We start from the raw sequence: 19,473 nt of genomic DNA on the forward strand, positions 1-19,473 counted from the left end.
TTTGTAGTCACTTTGATATACAATATAGTGTCTGTAAAGATGGAAAATACTTTGTACCACCTAGAAAATTTCATTGAATGCATGGGTGAAAGCAACAGTGTTTCTAAAGAGCTGATTTGTCGTTGCAGTCGAGAAAAAAAAGACACCTCCAAAATATGTGGCAAACAGTGTATCACATAGCTGTTATAAATTCTATTCAAAGAATAGCTAACTTTTAGCAAAACCTACTCCTGGAAAGGAGACCTTATACAGACATTCAGTACGTTTATGCTGAATGTAGTTGTTTCGCCTTGTGGGTAGGACTATATTACTGTGTTCAGTGCAAAAGAAAAAAAAAATACACTTTTACTCTGGAGATATTTCAGATTTTTAAATTTCTGAAGATTGATCATGTTTTAAACCTCAAGTAGACTTTTAGATTTTTAAATTAAATATATATCTTTACCATCGAAAGTCCCAGGAAAACCGTAGACATTGTTACCTGGAGATAGATGAAGATTCAACTAGACATATCAGTCAAAAAGTTTACACATTTATGGTACGTTGAAGCTGGCAATAATTTATTAAGGACTAGAAGTGTTAAAATATCGGTTTTATTTTCTTAATTACCAATGTGGGAATGGCTGTAGGGAGTGGAGTCTCATATAAAATAAATGGAAAATCTGTTTTATCAGAAAGATTACATTAGGGTAGCACCAAGTATACTTGCTACAAGCATTCACAGAGCAAGAACTCCAAGTCCCTCTGAGCCTGAGTCATCTACTTATGAGGACAGGTGCACAGGTGAGTTGGTTTCCCTGTGGCTTAGGGATGTGGAAGAAGATCAGCTCAAACCAGACTAATCTCTGCTTCTTAGTGTAAATTTCAGTCATTTACATTTCACCTTTGCAATTTGTTTAATATGCAAAGTTTTTTGTGGTATTTTGTTCAAAGACACTGAACTCTATCATTGCCATCAACTCTAGCCTTTTAATGCAATTATAGGGTTAAAAATAATTGTCATAACTTTTGCAATGACTGAATGTTTGTATGCTCCCAGTATTCATATGTTGAAGCCCTCACACCCAATGTGATGGTATTTGGAGGGTGGGACCTTTTAGGGGTAATTAGGACTAGAGTAGGTCATGAAAAGTGCTTGCCCTCATGGTGGGATTAGTGCTCTTATTAGAAGAGGAGAGACGTAAGATCTCTCTGTCTCTGTCTCTCTCCGCATGAGTATAGAAAGCCATGAAAGGACATACCCAGAATCCGAGAATCCAACCATGCTGTCACCCTGATCTTGGATTTCAGCCCTCCATAACTCTGACAAATAAATTGTTGTTTAAGCCACCCAGTCTACAGTATTCTGTTATAGCAGTCCAAACTAAGATAGGCTTATTGTTCTAGATATGTTTCACTATTAAAATTGTTCCAAATTCATATTTAAAAATTAACAAAACTTATCCATATACTACATGAAGTAATTTCTAGTATCCCCTGAATTAGAGTATGATACTTTAGGAAATACTGCTTGAGGTCATTGCAGAGTAAAACAAGTTGACTTTCATGGTCTTTAGATGAAAGTCTGGGCCATCTTCACAGGCCGGAGAATGTGTCAGAAAGCTTGCAGTCCTTTGCATGCCTCAGTTTCCAAACTGAGTCTTGTCCTAACGATGTTTCAGGCCTCTGTTTTTTCTTGTGCATGCCAGATGCCAAGGAATCAGGCACACACAACTCCATACTTATAAACACCACCGTTTCCAACAGTTTGGCTCAGGAGTAAGAGACACTTCCTCTGTTTACTCTTAAATACAAACATATTGGACTTACTTGGTTTTTAAGATGTACTCATTCTGGCAGAATAACAAGGAATAATGAGGGCAGGACAAAGAATTTCAGGATCTTTCAATTTCTTTTTACAGTACTGGTCCTTTTACCTACCATTCCTGGCTCACTTCTGATAGACTAAATGAGTTGTCTCTGTTTTTCCTGAGCATTGGCTCATCAACCTTCTTTTTCTAAGACATCCACTCATGTTCATGATATCTTCTTAAGGGGAACTATTACCTCATTTAAATTGAAATCAGGCCTAAGGATGCAAATATGGCAACTGGTTTTAATAATATGGCAGACCAGGTGATCTGAACACTACGATACTGTATACACCTAGAAATGTCAAACACGCATTTATTTAAATGTTAAATTAAGCTTAAAAAAGAGAAATCTCCAGATGAGAGGAACCAAATATAGAAAAATAGAACAGGAGACATAATATGACTGTCAAAATTAAGAAGAAAATATAGAATAGATGAGAGGGAGGAAAAGGGTAAAATGAAACCCAAGAGTGAATCCTAATGTCAGTTGTGGAAAGCCAACAATGGATTGCTGAGTTTGCAAGGAAGGCCTGGGCATGCATACCTGTCCTCTTAGTTTCCTCTTTTCTTTTTGGAGCTAGTTAGCTGAAGGGGGCATGAAATCTGCTTCGCTTCTTGCTGTAGTTCTCAATGGTAAGCTTCCGTACAGGAAGAGCTGGAAGTTTTCAGCACAGGTTATAACCTAGGCTCTTTCTTTCATGAGTTTTATACGTTAAAAGACCACTTGTCTACAGGTATAAATCATTTTCATCATTATCAATTTCATTATCAATCATTATCATTCATCAATATCATTACCAATATCATTATCATAACAAGTTGATATTTTGATCTCCCATCTGCTTCAGTCTTAGCTCTTAATTACTGCAAAACTTGAGCTAAGAAAGAAAGTACTACTTATTGGATTTTCCCCAGATTCCCAATAGCACCTGAATCCCCAGTCCTCTGGGTACTGGATGTTTGATATTGCCCAGGTCTCTGCTCTTTTCTCCAAACCCTGTGCTTTGGTTTATTAGTTCCCTGGGATTAAAGTAAAAGATTCGCTCTTCTCTTCCGTGTCAGAACCACCTGCAAATCATTCTTCACACTAATGCTAGAAAAGTATTTCTTACAGTGGAAATTGTATACCTTGGCATTTCTCTACCAGTTTTTGTATTTATTTCAAGCCCTAAATTGGACCCACTTAGCCCTTTATGATGTGGTAATTGTCTACTGTCTAGTTCCACATCTAGTGACTTTATCTTACGCATTCTTACTCTATCACGAGATGTTCTCTGTGCCAAACTCTCACAGTTTTGTGAAACAAAAAAACAACAGGCCAGTATATTTTTCTGCCTTCACACAAATCTTCTCTTATCATCCAAAAAGACCTTGTACCTTTTTTTCATCTTGGCAGTAACTCATCATCCTTTAAAGCTAAGAACTTTTAACTTAAGCATTACTTTTCTGGAAGTCTTCCATTTGTCCATCTGTTCATTTACTGTGTCATCCATTCATCCATCTTTCCACCTGTCTGTTAACTCATTCTACATTGTCTACCCACCATGTACTGTGGTCTGGGAATTGTGCTGTGAATGCAGGAGTAAAAGGGTGGTGTCGTTCTTCCCCCCATGGCGTCATAATCTTTATCATAAACATATCCCATGGAACCATAATGAAAGATTTACCCGAGTGCCTTATCCACTAGTCAGTAAGTTATTTTACAACCATGATGGCATATTTGGCTTTCAATGCATTGTACCTACATGTCCGTGGCACAGGGTGTTGTTGTTAATAAATGCTGATGGACTAACTTGCTGTGTAAATTCTATAAATGTCTTCTAAGTTCTGTAATGTCATACATTATTATCTTAGTTATGTAAATACATCCAGGTGACTACTTCTGGTTTAGTTCTCTCTTGCGACTTTGAATCTTGAATATCTGAAGACGTTTGAAACAGGGTGAGGAGATGTTGGATTAATTGTAGCAGGTGGAAGAACAAAGTTTCTTTACCTAGTGGCCTAGAAGGTTTAACCAGGCCTTGACTCTGGTTCCTAATGCTAGCATCTGAGACTCCCTTGGTTCCCAGTGATCCTAGCCCTGTCCTCGAGCCTTCCATTTAGTCAGCAAGTTTTGAGTAGTTTTTCTGTAATTTCCATCTGTACCTTCATCTATTTATATCCAGCTATTTGTTATTGCCAAGACCTAGAACTCCAACTTACCTGCTTACATAAAGTTCAGCATATCGCCAAAGGCCACCAAACATTCTTCATAATATTGAATGTGAAACATCTGTAGAAAAGCTTATTGTGTGAAATCTTACATGAAAAACCTGCTAAATGATGCCTGTATGTTATCTCTTATCAAGGTAATTTGCCAGTGGACCTCCCAACTCCACCTGAAATGTCAGCTCCGGTCACATTACCTCCACACAACTGTACAGACAGTGAATTTGTTTGCAGGTCCAGTGGTCACTGTGTTGAAAAAATCCAGAACTGTGATTTTAGATATGACTGTCCTGACCAATCAGATGAAGCATTCTGTGGTAGGTGAATTCCTATTTTGTGTTAAATATAGCCACAAAACAGACAGTACTAGTATAATCTCTAAGTAGCATGGCCTAGTGTCCTAGTTACAAATTTTCAACCTGGCTTAGAGCAGGTTTTAATATAAAAGCTATTCATATAGGAAATTATAGTAGAAGAATCAGCATGCATTCTTCTGTGCTGCTCAACAAGAGGTAAGTGTTTTTAAATTGAATTTTTTGGATTCAAAAACACTTGTTTTTTTTTTTAATTTTTTAACATTTATTGATTTTTAAGAGACAGAGAAAGATAGAGCACAAGTAGGGGAGGAGCAGAGAGAGAGGGAGACACAGAATCCGAAGCAGGCCCCAGGCTCCGAGCTGCCAGCACAGAGCCCAACGTGGGGTTCAAACTCACAAACCACGAGATCATGAGGTGACTTGAAGTCGGACGCTCAACCAACTGAGCCACCCAGGCGCCCCAAGATTAGAAACACTTGTTTCATGGACTGTACTCGACTCCAAGACTACAGTCTACTAGTTCTTTTCTATCCATCCCTGTTTGTTTCTCTTCTACTCCTCACACTCGTGAAATGGGAATGTTTAAGGTGGAAGTATTATAAAACCCTCATATTAGATGAATTTGTCCAAGTTTTCCATTGCCAAAATATAAAATGAATACTATGTTAAATATGTAGAATTCATACGAACCAATACAAATGAACGCTTCAGTACCTGTGTCCCATTGAAAGATGGTTTTCATTTATTGGCATCTGCCAATCCATGGCATTTAAGGCAAATTTGTAATTTAAGAGTGAACTTCACAGGCAAAGACACAATCTTAGAGAATAAAAATTAATCTGTGTCTGAGTGGACAAAGCACAAGATAGAGCAGAAGGAGTGAACACTTTCCCATTATTCCCCTTCCCTACTGTATATTGGATAGTATATGAATTTACTGTACTATTTCTCAAGTGTCTTGATGATATTAAGGGTTCGGACCATGCAGAAAATACAGAGTATAGCTGAAACTGTAATTTGTCTTCTGTCAGCATTGTCAAGAAATTCTAAAACTTACAAAGTCAATTAAGGTTCATATTTAATTTAAGAAGAGAACTGCTTTTTAATGTACAAATATACAGTAAATTAATCTAGACCCCAAAAGTCATAAAATCAAAGCTAACTCACTGCGTGGATAAGAGGTTCTTAACCCTTAACTCAAGTTGGCGAGGAATATAGGCTACGCATTGCAGATGGAAGATAGAGTAATGGAAGATTGTGTAGTATTCAGACTTCCTCATGGGGAGACAACATCCTCTCAGGATGGTACCTAAGTTGTGGCGTTTCTAAAAGTTTACACAAAATCTAGTTAATTAATGAATGTCTTTAGCGAATACTGACTTTCTTCTTAGTTCAACTTTGTAATTTTAGTAATGTAATTTATGATGAGGTGGGAAGATTTGAGAAAGTTCTTCAAATGTCCTGACTGAAGGGCTCCTATTAAATTATTATTTTAAAAGCATGGTGTTATTTATTTATTTAAAAAATTTTTTTAATGTCTATTTATTTTTGAGACAGAGAGAGACAGAGCACGAGCAGGGGAGGGGCAGAGAGAGAGGGAGACACAGGCTCCGAGGCAGGCTGCAGGTTCCCAGCCATCAGCACAGAGCCTGACACGGGGCTCAAACTCATCAACCGTGAGATCATGACCTGAGCTGAAGTCAGACGCTCAACTGGCTGAGCCACCCAGGTGCCCCTTATTTATTTATTTTAAATACCCATGAACTGAATTATTAAATTCTGAACAAATTATATGCTCTTGCCTCCGCCATCTTTCTGTAAGATGAACTATAACTAAAAACTTGCCGGTTATGGTCTTACATTTTCCAATGTTTTTTTTATTGTGTCTAAAAAACACAGCATGAGACCTACCCTCTTAACAAAATTTCAAGTGTACAATGCATTATTGTTGACTCTGGGTACAGTGTCTTGCAGCAAATCTTTGAGCTCATTTGTCTTGCTTGACTGAAACTTTATGCCTTCTACTTAAAAAAAAAACAACAGTGATTCTTTTCTTTTTTAATGATATGAAAAACAAAATTCTGGGGCGTCTGGGTGGCTCGGTCGGTTAAGCGTCCGACTTCGGCTCAGGTCATGATCTCACGGTCTGTGAGTTCGAGCCCCGCGTCGGGCTTTGTGCTGACAGCACAGAGCCTGGAGCCTGTTTCGGATTCTGTGTCTCCCTTTCTCTGCCCCTCCCCCGTTCATGCTCTGTCTCTCTGTCTCAAAAATAAATAAACGTTAAAAAGAATTTAAAGGAAAGAAAAACAAAATTCTACTGAATTTTAAATCTCTTCATAAGATAAATGTAATTATATGATCAATATTAACGTCAGAGATTAAATAACACACCTGAATGTCATGATTAAAAATCACTTTTTATTTTTGATGGAATGTTTCCTTCTCAAACTTTACACTAAATCATGAACTCAGTGATGGTAGTGATTTGCTAACACTGCTAATTCCATTTAAAAGCTGATGTGTCCACTACATCTTCTATGGCATACACAAGAACAGTGGATAATTTAAGACAGACCAAAAGGCACATGAACATGTTCAGAGAGAAAGAGGAAGAAAACATTTCACACACAACCTATGTATTTCAAAAATCAGTGGACTTGTAATTTCATGTGATATTAGAACATAGTCATTACAAGAATATTGAAAACTTTCAAGGAAAGAGGTCCAATATAGAAGTTATTGTAAATATTACTGCTTGGAACTTGAGTAGTTTGGAATTTGGACTAATTCCTTCAGAGACCGAAGTCAAGTTTAGCTCTATAATAATACTGTGGTTACAGAACAGACTTACCAGAACTTGGGTCGTGTAAGCAATGTAGGTATTATGTGAGAAGAAACTGCCAATGCTTAGATTGCTGCTTTAGGACCTAATTGAAATCTCACCTCCTTATCAGAGAAAATTCTTTAGTTTTTGCATTTATTCCCATGTTGTAGCTACTATAGATATTTGAATATAGTACACGTAGATTTCTTTAAAACTCTGCTGGTAACTATACAAATCATTTGCCTAATTATTTTAATGATGCTTAAATGATAATAATAATAATAATAATAAAGAAACCCAACAGTAAGAAAGTGGTTGATACAGGTAGAAATTGCCATTTATTGACACATTTATTGTGATTAGCTAATCTTGTCTTTGTTCTTTTCTCTTCAAGCCATGAAAGTTTGCAGCTTTGAAAAAGGAAGCCTATGTGAATGGTACCAGCCGATCCCAGAAAATCTAATTCGAGATTCAAACACATTCAGGTGGGGACTTGGCAATGGAACCAGTATTCATCATGGGGAAGAGAATCACAGGCCATCGGTGGATCATACAATGTAAGTGACTACATATTTTGAACATGTATCTTAAGAACTGTGTGTTAAGCAGTTCCCAATTTCCTGACATACTGCTTTACCGAAAGCCAATGCAATTATAAAGATGAATGTTTAAGTTACAGAGTAAGTGGGCTAAGTGCACTCTTTCATATAAAATTGAAAATAAAACCAATTATTTAGTTAAAAAAGCTATAAATACTCTTGTAAAAGTCATAGAAACTTGAGAAAAGTATAAGAAAAATAATTTGTAGTATCACCACTTGTTGAAAAGCACTGTTAATATATTGTTCAAAATGATCTGGGGCATCTGGCTGGCCCAGTGGGTAGAGCATGTGACTCTTGATCTCAGGGTTGTGAGTTCAAGCCCCATGTTAGACATGGAGCCTATTTAAAAAATTTTTTTTTAATTAAAAAGAATAAAATTATCTACTCTTTCCTTTCTCCCCTTCCCCCCACCCCGTGCCCCAAATCTGTTTTCCCTATTTCCTCCTTTTCTAGCTCATCTTTCTCCTTAACCCTTTCCTCCTCTTCCAGTCTTTGATCTTCATTTATTTTGGTCTTTTGTTTCCAAGGCTTCATAGCTCATACCTTACCCTGTTTTGGAGTCCACAGATACATTGAGTGCTGACTTCCTTAAGATCCCATCCTTCATTCTTTCCTTTTAGTGATTTCATAGAAGGACTACCGAAGACAACAAAGGGATCCCCATTTGTATTACCAAGAATGTTTTCAAAACCCTTGTACCTTCACACCTCTTTGCGGTTAAAGTTTCATGAGCCCCACTTCTGTGGCTTCTGTTTCAAAGAAAACTAATGGTGTGTCCACTGCCAGTCCATCGTTGCCTTGCCCAACGTGACCTGGTACTCAGGGAGAGCTACAATATCTTCTGGGCTGACTTTTGCACTCTGATTTTCTGAGTTCTCTTTTGTGGTTTTGTTTTGTTAAAATGGTTCCAGTTTTACTATCATTCGATTTCAGGATTAGCAGCCATGTTGCCCAAAGTATATATATAGTAGCAGATATGAATACCAAGTGTTTTGATCATGTTTGACAGTTGGCGATTAATTTTGGAAATTTCAGTATACAAATTTTCCTTGGGCTGCTTCTAATAAAAAAGCAAAGGATAATTTCAGAAAGTTTCTCTGGCACCTGCAAATAAACCACACTGAGTCAATCATCTGTATTTCCATAAAGAAAAAGGCAGACTAGAATCTCACTTGTATGTGGGAAAGGTATACATAGAAATGTGGTAGCTTATTATAAACACAGAAATATAATTTGCTTCTAACTTGTTTGTCTCTCCCCTCCCTGCAACCCCCAATAGACTGCACATTCTCTGAGGTGTCGCAGGGTCTGTGACTTCCCTTTTTATTGCATTATTTCTAAGTGACTGATATATAAAAAGTCTCCATAATTATTTGTTGAATGAATTAGTTGATGATAAGAACTTATATTATTTATGCTTTATAATTATATTCTGCAAAGCAAAAAATTAAATATATTTTAAAGGAGAATATTTAATAATCAGATAATGTCTAATAGATGTGATCCACATGACAATGAATCAGGAGAAGGGAGCAGTCCCTAAGCTTGTATCTCCCCTAGACTTCTCCTCTCTTCTCCAGGCTCTTTCTGCAGCCAGGGAAGGTTTGACATTTTTTCACTTTGTCGTAAGAAATAGTTTTTATGCACCAAATATCCAGCCTGCTCACTGGCCTATAGTAAATCTCCAAACTCTATTTTCCAAATTTTATTTTTTACATTTAAAGGAAAGCTTTTCTAATTTAGAAAATGCTTTTCTCTCTCAGATATGTGGCTCCAGAAATTTAAAGCCAGGTTTTTTTTTTTTTTCAACGTTTATTTATTTTTGGGACAGAGAGAGACAGAGCATGAACGGGGGAGGGGCAGAGAGAGAGGGAGACACAGAATCGGAAACTGGCTCCAGGCTCTGAGCCATCAGCCCAGAGCCTGACGCGGGGCTCGAACTCCCGGACCAGGAGATCGTGACCTGGCTGAAGTCGGACGCTTAACCGACTGCGCCACCCAGGCGCCCCAAAGCCAGGTTTTTAAGACCATTGTGTTAGAAATAGTTTTCAAGACCAATTTTGAAAATCAAAAAGCTCTGCACCAGTTCTTTCTCTGTCTTCACATCCTGTGATCCCAGTTTTCCTTGTGGCAAAGATTGATTGAGGCTCAGGTTGGTGAAGATCATTCATAAACAAGTGCAAAAGAAAAAGAGCACGTTATTGTATTTCACAATATTCTCTCACTTCACATATTAATGAAGCAATAAAAAGTCTAGAAAAGTTATGGTGGTGTTGGATTATGTAGGGAAGTTTTCATTGTGTAGTCAGATCTTAATGTGTATGTTTCACGCATAAACGGATGTTCCAAGTGACATTCTGCTTTTTTGCCTTCACACTTTAATGAACCAGTAAGCTTTGTATCTCAATATCTGAAGTGAACTTTGCGGTCTAACAAAAAAGTGTCGGTGGGGGGTTTACCTCTTTATTTTTCACCTTGGGGAGGGTTAACACCATTCCATACAATTGGTTTATTCAACACTTTGACATGACTTAGAAAAAGACACCTCTTCTTCTCCGGCTGGGGATATGTAGTCATGGCCTTGGCACAGGACTTGATGAGTGGATTCTTTCTTCACCTTGCTCAGCAGGGCCCAAATAAAGGCACCAAGCATGATTTTTTCATAGGATTGAAATCAAAGCATATAGGAATAATACTATTCTCAGCTATACTCTGGTGACTTAATAAAGTAAAATTCATTCATTGTAAATATCATCAATTGCAATTTGCATGTTTTTTGAGATTGGGTATGGGTAAAATTTCCATTTCCTTTAACTTATACAGTAACGGAACATTTAGTTAAAAAGTTATTTTCTTAGTATTTTGAAAAAAGAAACATAGTAAAAAAAGAAAAGAAAAGCAGAAGAAAAGTGAGTATATATCCATTCTTGTTCCAGGAACTACTAGGGAACTTAGCAAAAACATTAGTCCTACTCAGCTGAGAATTTTTTTTAATTGTTATTTGCTTAACATTGGATTAAGATATTTGATCACTTAGCACCTGAGCTTTGTAGCTAATTGAGATTTAAATATGTTTAGGATATTGTACATTTGGAATTGTTGCGTAATGATTTCTCCCCATTTGTAGTTTTATATGATCTCTGACTTCTGGACTCTTACCTCTAGAATCAGTTTAATTGGCCTAGTCTTTTAGCCCGGCCATTTTACCGTAAGATATAAATTGGTTCGTAGCTAAGTACCATAAATTTATAATTGTTTTTATGTCCTGGAAAAAGCCTTTGATTCAACTTACTGATTTTTACTACTAGAAGGCAAGGAGAGCAAAGTTTTGAGTTCGTGGCCCTCATACCTATTTATTTGACTAAATGCCCATCTGTTGGTTGAATGAGGTTTAATATTAAGATTTATCAGGAACATAGAATCATCCCTTCAGGCATAATTAAGTTCTCCACGCTTCACTGTTGATATGGAATGATGTCTAGGGGAATATGGGTGCCTATTCTACATTGGTGATTTCTAACTGTGCTCATAGATGCCTTAGGGAAGTTTCTCAAAATGGTGATCAGGGAACACTGTCAGTTATATATATATATATATATAAATGTTTTAAATTTTTATTTAAATTTAAAAACTTTTAATTTATTTATAAATTATAAATAATATTTAAATTTAAAAAATTTATTTATACTATATTTTATTTAAATTTAAAAATTTAAAAATATTATATATATTTAATTACCAATTTTTTAAACATTTATTCATTTTTGAGAGACAGAGACAGAGCGCAAGCGGGAGTGGGGCGGAGACAGAGGGAGACATAGAATCTGAAGCAGGCTCCAGGCTCTGAGCTGTAAGCACAGCTGAAAGACAGGATGGCTTTCTCACTTTGCTTTTCCAGTTTTGTTCAGAGCAGATTCATTTTTCTCTAAATCTAGTGACTAATTAAAAAAAATAGTATAAAATGTTTCAGGAGAAAGAAAAACATTGTTCTAAGGTAATTGCATTTAAAAATAAGATTTTTGTCTTGCAAAATAAGTATTATAATTGAGAAATAGTGTGCGAGAAACTTTTTCCCCCAGTCTAGAAGACATAATTTCAAGGCCCCCTCTATATTGCCTCATTCATTGTCTAATACCCAACATTTTTTTCTCAGGCCTTTTTGCCTATATGGAAAAGACAGATACTTTAAAACATACTAGATTTTAGAGTTTGCTTACAGATTGTTGAGAAACTATTTGAATACGAACTATCTCATTAAAAATGCAGATTATGTATAGAACACGGTTTCTTCAGTGTTTTCTTTGTCAAGTAGAAGTACTTTCTCTTAGATTTTTCCTTTTACTTCACAACACTTGTCATTGTCTTTCAGGTGGAAATGAGTTATAGTCCTCACTGTTGCAAATGTACCTACATTCCTGTATATATTATGCATTTGTGCAGAGTTAACCTCATTATAAACTAAAAGCCACATAAATAATGCAAACTGTCCCTGTGACATAACTGTGCATATCATAATGTATCTAAGTGCTGGATGTAAATGTGAATAAAAGCTTCAGTGAGACTGAAAATATTTTAGTGTTTTCTGCTCTGCAACAATAACAATTTTCAAAGCCTTAATCTCTTAGACATTAAATACCAAAATTACTGCTTTCTTAGAGCCTTCTCTGGTAAGAAGATAAGCTAGTATTTTATAGGCCAATTTAGATGCCTTAACACTCTCTCAACATAATTTCTAAAAGATCCAGTTTTATAAATCTAGAATAATGGTTAAATACAAGGCTTTAGGAACAGTTTTGCCGAAATAAAAATAAAAGTGCAGTCAAAATCTAAATTAACTGTAATTATTTTCTTTTAACTGTTTTAATCCTTGTGAGAAACAGCATTTCTGGCAGTGTGACCACAGGACTTGAGTATGAAGCAAACCTAAAGCACAAGCAAAATTGCTTTTATTTATATTGTACTTGAGTTAAGCAACTATTCTTTGTATTTGCATACATATTAATAATTTGTGTTAATTAAGGGAATTAAATCATTATAAGTGTAATTTTATTCCGTGTATTTTAGCTTGATAAGTAATTTTTAAAAGTTGACTACAGTGCCTTAAAAACATGGAATTTAAGAAAAAATCTATGCTGAAAATAACACCTGTAAACCAAACCTAAAATAACATATATAATGGTTAGGTAGTATATTTGCTATACAAGGTAAAGTTTTAAGAATATATTCATCGTACAGTGTATGATGTTGTTACCAAAAATCACTGTTTAATAATAAAATAATTTTATATCATGGTTATAAATGCATTCAGAAATTAAAAATGCTGTTTAATTGTGTAGTTTTTTAAATATATGTTTTGGGGCGCCTGGGTGGCTCAGTCAGTTGAGCGTCCCACTTCGGCTCAGGTCGTGATCTTGCAGTTGGCGAGTTCGAGCCCCACGTCAGGCTCTGTGCTGGCAGCTCAGAGCCTGGAGCCTGTTTCGGATTCTGTGTCTCCCTCTCTCTCTGTCCACCCCTGCTCACGCTCTGTCTCTGTCTCAAAAATAACTAAACATTAAAAAAAAATAAATGTTTTGACTACATTAAAATGTAATGAATATACTTTTATTCTATCTCCTGCACAGAATTATTATTGTTATACATAATCTAGAAGAAACACCAGAGAACTTTATGGCCTGAAAGATGCAGGGGTAGCTCTGGTTAGGGCACACAATTTGTTATATTAGGCATGTATTTCCTGAGAATAGAAAACTTAATCACACATGGAACCGACATACACATGAATAGATGTGTAATGTGTAATGGGAAGGGTTACTTGCTTGACAGAGAGGTCCACTGGGAGGCTCAGAAAAGATCTTATCAAGTCCTCAAGTCTATCTTGGTTGTACATATGTCTTTAAATTTTTTTTTTCATGTTTATTTATTTTTGAGAGAGAGAGAGACAGAGTGCAAGTGGGGAAAGGGCAGAGAGAGAGGGAGACACAGAATCCAAAGCAGGCTCCAGGCTCTGAGCTGTCAGCACAGAGCCTGACACAGGGCTGGAACTCACCAACTGCGAGAGCATGACCTGCGCCAAAGTCGGTTGCTTAACCGTGAGTCGCCCAGGTGCCCCTGGTTGGGTATGTGTCTTTAATAATACCTGAGGGGAATCTCTATTTTTGGATGTTATTGGATAGTACAAATAAACTAAGATATTACTCTGGGTAAAGGCCACGTACTGACTCCCTTAGGAATTTCTTAATTTTTTTTTTATTTCTACAAGAATTTTTTCCTTTTACCACAAAATAAGAAATTCATTTTTATTGTAGGAAAATGTTTAAATATAGGTAGGAAAGATAAACCACATCCATGATAATTAAACCATCCTGATAAAAGCATTGTGTGTGTATATGCATTTTTAATAAAAATGACCATATTGTCTTCTAATCTGCTTTTAATTTTATATACAATCTGTAAACAACTATTCACCAATACTTTTAATGAGCCAGTAGTATTCCATTAAATGAATGTACCATCATTCACTAATTCATTTCCTCACTATTTGATTTATGAGTTGCTTTTGATTATGCATAAATTTAGTCTTTCCTGAACAGTATACAGGTTTTGTATACATTGCAGATTATGTCCTAAGAATTAAAAAAAAAAACAGGGTAGAATTTTTATATATTTTTGAAACATTTGATTTATAATTTAATATTTAATGTTTATTTATTTTTGAGACGAGAGAGGGACACAATTCATTCCCAAAGAATTTTGTCAAATGCTTTATTCATGTATTATGAAGATCATAGGATTTTTATCGTTCATCATATTAATGTGTATATCACATTTGTTGACTATGTTGGGCCTTCTTTGCATCCCAGGGATAAATCCCACTTAATCACAGTATATAATCCTTTTAATGTGCTGCTAACTTGATTTGTTAGTATTTTTTTGAGAATTTCTGCATTTATATTCAACAGGAATATTGGCCTATAGTTTTATTGTCTTTTAGTGTCTATATGGCTTTAATATCAGGATGGTGCTGATCTCATAAAATGAGTATGGGAGTATTCCCTCCTCTTCAGTTTTTTGGAAGGGTTTCGGAAGTGTTGGCTTTAGTTCTTTAAATTCACCAGCATTTGGTAGAATCCCACTATTGAAACCATCTGCTCCTGAGCTTTTCTGTGTTGGGAGACTTGATTACTGGTTCAATCTCTTTACTCAGTATTAATCTGTTCAGATATTCTGTTTCTTCTTGATTCAGTTTTAGTGTATTGTGCGTTTCTAGGAATTTATCACTTTCATCTAGATTATCCAGTTTGTTAGTATGCAATTGTTTGTGGTAGTCTCTTTTGATATTTTGGAATTCTGTGACTTCAATTGTAATGTCTCCTCTTTCACTGATAAATTTATTCATTTGAGTCTTATCTCTTTTTTCATGGTTAGTCGAGTGAAACGTTTGTCAATTTTGTTTAGTTTTTCAAAAAAATTAACCCCTAGTTGGTCCTATTTTCCTTATTCTATATTTCATTTATTTTTACTCTAATCTTAATTATTTTTTCTTCTGTTAAATTTAACTTTAGTTTGTTCACGTTCCTTGAGGTCTTGGGGTATACAGTTAGGTTGTTTGAGATCTTTCTTTTTTTAATGTAGGTGTTTATAACTGTAAACTTTCTTCCTAGAACTGCTTTTAACACATCCCATAAATTTTAGCATGTTGTATTTCCATTTTCATTTGTATCAATGTTTTTTATAATTTTCCTTTTGATTTCCTCTTTGATCCATCATTTGCTCTATTTAAGAGTGTGTGTTTGATTTCTATATATTTGTAGATTCCCAAAATGTCCTCCTGTTTTGCTATCTGATTTCATACCATTGTGGTCAGAAAAGACATGTGATAAAATTTTAATTTTCTTGAATCTGTTAAGACTTTTTCGTGGCTGAACATATGATCTATCCTAGAAAATGTTCTGTGTGCACTTGAGAAGAATATGCATTCTTCTGCTATTGGATACAATGTTTGTATATGTCTGCTATGTCTGTTTGGTCTATAGTGTTGTTCTATTAACACTATATAGTGTTAACTCAAATAATATATAGTCATACTACATAGTCAAGTGTTATATACAGTCATATATATACTCAAATAACACTGTAGTGCTGTTTTCTTATTGATTTTCTGTCTGAGTAATCCATCTATTATTGAATGTAGAATATTAATAATAATAGTCCCTATTAGTGTATTGTTGTTTATTTCTCCATGCAGTTATGTTATTATTTGCCTTATATATTTAGGTGTTCTGATATTGGATGCATAAATATTTACAATCGTTAGGCCTTCTTTATGAATTAATAACCCTTTCATCATTATACAATGACCTTCTTTGTCTCTTGTGACTATTTTTAACTTAAAGTGTGTTTGATACAAGTATAGCCACCCCTCTTCTCTTTTGGTTACCATTTGTATGGAATCTTTTTTATCTCTTAGCTCCCAGCCTATGTGAGTCCTTAAAACTAAAGTGAATCTCTTGTAGACAACTGTCGCAGACTATGAGTCTGGAGTTGTTTCTTGCCCAGCAAGAGAGTGGATGCAGAATTGAATATGAGAGAGGCCAATGTCTGGGAGAAGACAAGAGCCCCAAACAGGGGTTCTGTCTCCATATTTATTGAGCTCTCAAGATCTTACACACATGGTAGATGTGAAGAAAACAATCAGGTAGTAATCAATAACTTGTGTGTGTGAGAAGCTAAGGGTCTGGAGGGCAAGTGGCATTTGGAGTTGTGATCAGAGCACAATAGTATATTGGCGCCAGATGGAAAGTAGTTTCCTGTAACAAGTTACTCATGATCCCTTTATAATGTCTCATTCACTAACCTTGGGCGCTTTCATCCTGTGGCAGCAGCTTTCTGCCCTAAGCTTTTTTAAACCTTAAGTGTAAGGAATTCTTGAACCTATTTCCCCACAGGCAGCATATTGTTTGATCTAGTTTCTTGCTTTCTAACCATTCAGCCTTCCTAAGTCTTTCAATTGGAGAATTTCATCAACCTATGATAAAGTAATATATAGGTAGAGTACTGCTAGGTAAGGACTTACTATTGCCATTGTGGTAATTATTTTCTGACTGTTTTGTAGTTCCTTTATGCTGTTTTCTTTGTCTCTTGCTGTCTGCTTTTTGTGATATAATGACTTTTGTAATGGTTTGCTTTGATTCCTCATCTCAATATTTGGTTTAATCTACTACAGGTTTTTTTCTTCATTGTTGCCATGAGGTATACATAAACTATCTTCGAATTTCAGCATTCTCTTTTAAGCCAATAATAGCTCACCTTTGGGCTAGGATGGGTCAGATGGTAGTAATTGTGGGTAGGAGAGGCTTCCTGTCAGGATCTCTAATTAGGTAGGGCTAGTGTCTGTTCTTCAAGGTGGGAGTGCTTCTGGCTAAACTCTGCGATTGGGTGAGCCTGCTGACTCAGCTTGGCTTTCAAACGGGGCTACTGGCTGGCTCCCTGGTTGAGTGGCTGTTGGTTTGGCTCCGTGGTCAGGTGGAGCTACTAGCTGCACTCAGCATTCACCTCTGGTTGGCTGGGGTCACAGTCCGTGTTCCCCAGCAGAGTAGTGCTACTGGATGGACTCTGCATTTAGGTGGCTGCAGGATGGGTTCTGCAACTGGCCCTGCTTGGGTGAGGACCCAGCTCGTGCTCCCCATCCAAATGTGCCCCTGGCTTGACTCAGCATTGAGGTAAGGCCACTTTGAGATTAGGTGGGACCTCAGGCTGTGGTCAGCAATGAGGCAGGGCTGTGGGCTGGGTTACACTGCCGTCCAGGGCATTTGGCTATGCTCTGTGTCCAGGCAATACTGTATGTTGAGCTCTAAGGCTGCCCATGGTCACTATTCATATGTCCTGGTTAGGCAGGGCTGTAGTCTTTGCTCAACAGTTGGGAAGAGCTACTGGCTTGGCTCCCTGTCTGGGTGGGGTCATAACCTGGGCTGTGGGACCTTCCAGGGCTCAACGATTAGGCTTCCTGGTCAGGTAGGGCCAGAGGCAGTGTTCAGCCATTGGGTGGGTTTGCTCACTTCCTTCCCTGTATGGGCAGACTATAAGATTGTCTCTGTCTATAGGGACCATTGGTTGGGGACCCAGACCTAGCCTATTGAGCTCTTTTGCCAGAGTGTTCATGGTCTTGGTTCTGCAAATGGGAGGAGACACTGGCCAAGATGTCTGGTCAGGTGCTGCCCCCAGCAGGACTACAGCTCACCATGATCCCTGCCTTAGGTGCTATGAGCTCCTTTTTCCTCTCTGTCCTGATACCTGGAGGTCTAACCCCATTTATTTCCCCAGTGATCCCTGTGAGCTGAGACTGAGGTGGGCATTCTTGGAAGCACTCGTAACACTGAGAAAGCTGAATGCCCCCCTTGGGCTCTTTTTCTCACTGGAGAAACCAGAGGTCCTAGGGATACGTTTTGGTGCCATGCTGTGCTGGCTTTGGGAAGGGGTGATCGGGTCAAAGTGAAACTGCTTCTTTTACTCTTCAAATGCATTTGTTTTCTTCTTTTGTGAGCCGAAGGGGTAGTTGAGCCTCACCCTTGGTTCTGGGATTCTCACAAAGGTGACTTGTCTGTGGATACTTGCTGGAAGGTCTTTCTTTGAAGGGGACTGACCATTTTTCCTGCCATCTTACTGACAGCACTCCCATCTTTTATGCTTAGAAAGGCCTTCTGTATCCATGTTCATACCAAATTCACCTGTATTTTCTACTGTATTTGAGTAGTTTCAGTGCTTTGCAACTATGTACTTAATTCATCTAACAACTTATTTTGGTGAATGTTATGAGAAAAAAATACCTCTTTTTCCTTAATAACTGATCAGTTTAACACTTTTTAATATGGGCATAGACATACCTCATTGTACTTTGCAGATACTACTTTTTTTTTAAACAAGCTGAAGGTTTGTGGCAACCCTGTGTTGAGCAAGTCTATTGGTGGCATTTTTTTTCCCCCAACAACATTCTTTCACTTCATGTCTCTCTGTCACATTTTGGTGATTCTTGCCGTATTTCAAACTGTTTTCATTATTACTTGATTTGTTATATGGCTCTATGATCAGTGATTACAGCCGGCTGGAAGCTCATATGATGATTAACATTTGTTAGTAGTAAAGTATTTTTAAATTAAGATATGTACATTGTTTTTTTAGACATAATGCTGTTGCACACTTAAGAGACAACAATATTGTGTAAACATAACATTTATATGCAGTGGGAAACCAAAAAAAATCATTTGATTTGCTTTATTGCGATGTTTGCTTCATTGAGGTGGTCTGGCACTGAACCCCCAATATCTCCAAGGTGCTCCTATTGAGTGCAATCTGATTTAACTTACTATACTTTGTCACTGAAATACGTATAGCCCTAGGTGACAAAATCTACATCTTATCCTGTTGTCTTTGTATTGCTGACACTTATTGATACATGTTGAATACCATCAGTCAAAGCCACAGCCAAAACTCTGTCACATGCAACCAGGGCTCTGCTTTTATGTTGCCACTTGTATGTTTATCTGGCAATGCATGTATGTGACTACATCCATCCAACCTACCAACTTTTCTTTCAGTAGAACATCTAAAGGAAGCTAACATGAGTATTTAGGGTTACTCTTGGCCTATGTCTTCTGTGATGCCTCTCTAATTCT

The 19,473-nt window shown here is 36.9% G+C and overlaps 1 protein-coding gene across 1 annotated transcript in view; it reads left to right on the forward strand.

Moving 5' to 3' along the window:
- MALRD1 (MAM and LDL receptor class A domain containing 1) overlaps nucleotides 1-19,473 on the forward strand; it is a 779,242-nt gene that overhangs the window by 245,031 nt on the left and 514,738 nt on the right. The window contains exons 20-21 of the mRNA XM_047865740.1: nucleotides 4,202-4,378; nucleotides 7,597-7,759. Coding sequence (XP_047721696.1) covers nucleotides 4,202-4,378; nucleotides 7,597-7,759 — 340 coding nt within the window. The remainder of the gene's footprint in view (nucleotides 1-4,201; nucleotides 4,379-7,596; nucleotides 7,760-19,473) is intronic.

The sequence above is a fragment of the Prionailurus viverrinus genome, chromosome B4 (assembly GCF_022837055.1).
Source record: "Prionailurus viverrinus isolate Anna chromosome B4, UM_Priviv_1.0, whole genome shotgun sequence".
NCBI lineage: Eukaryota > Metazoa > Chordata > Mammalia > Carnivora > Felidae > Prionailurus > Prionailurus viverrinus.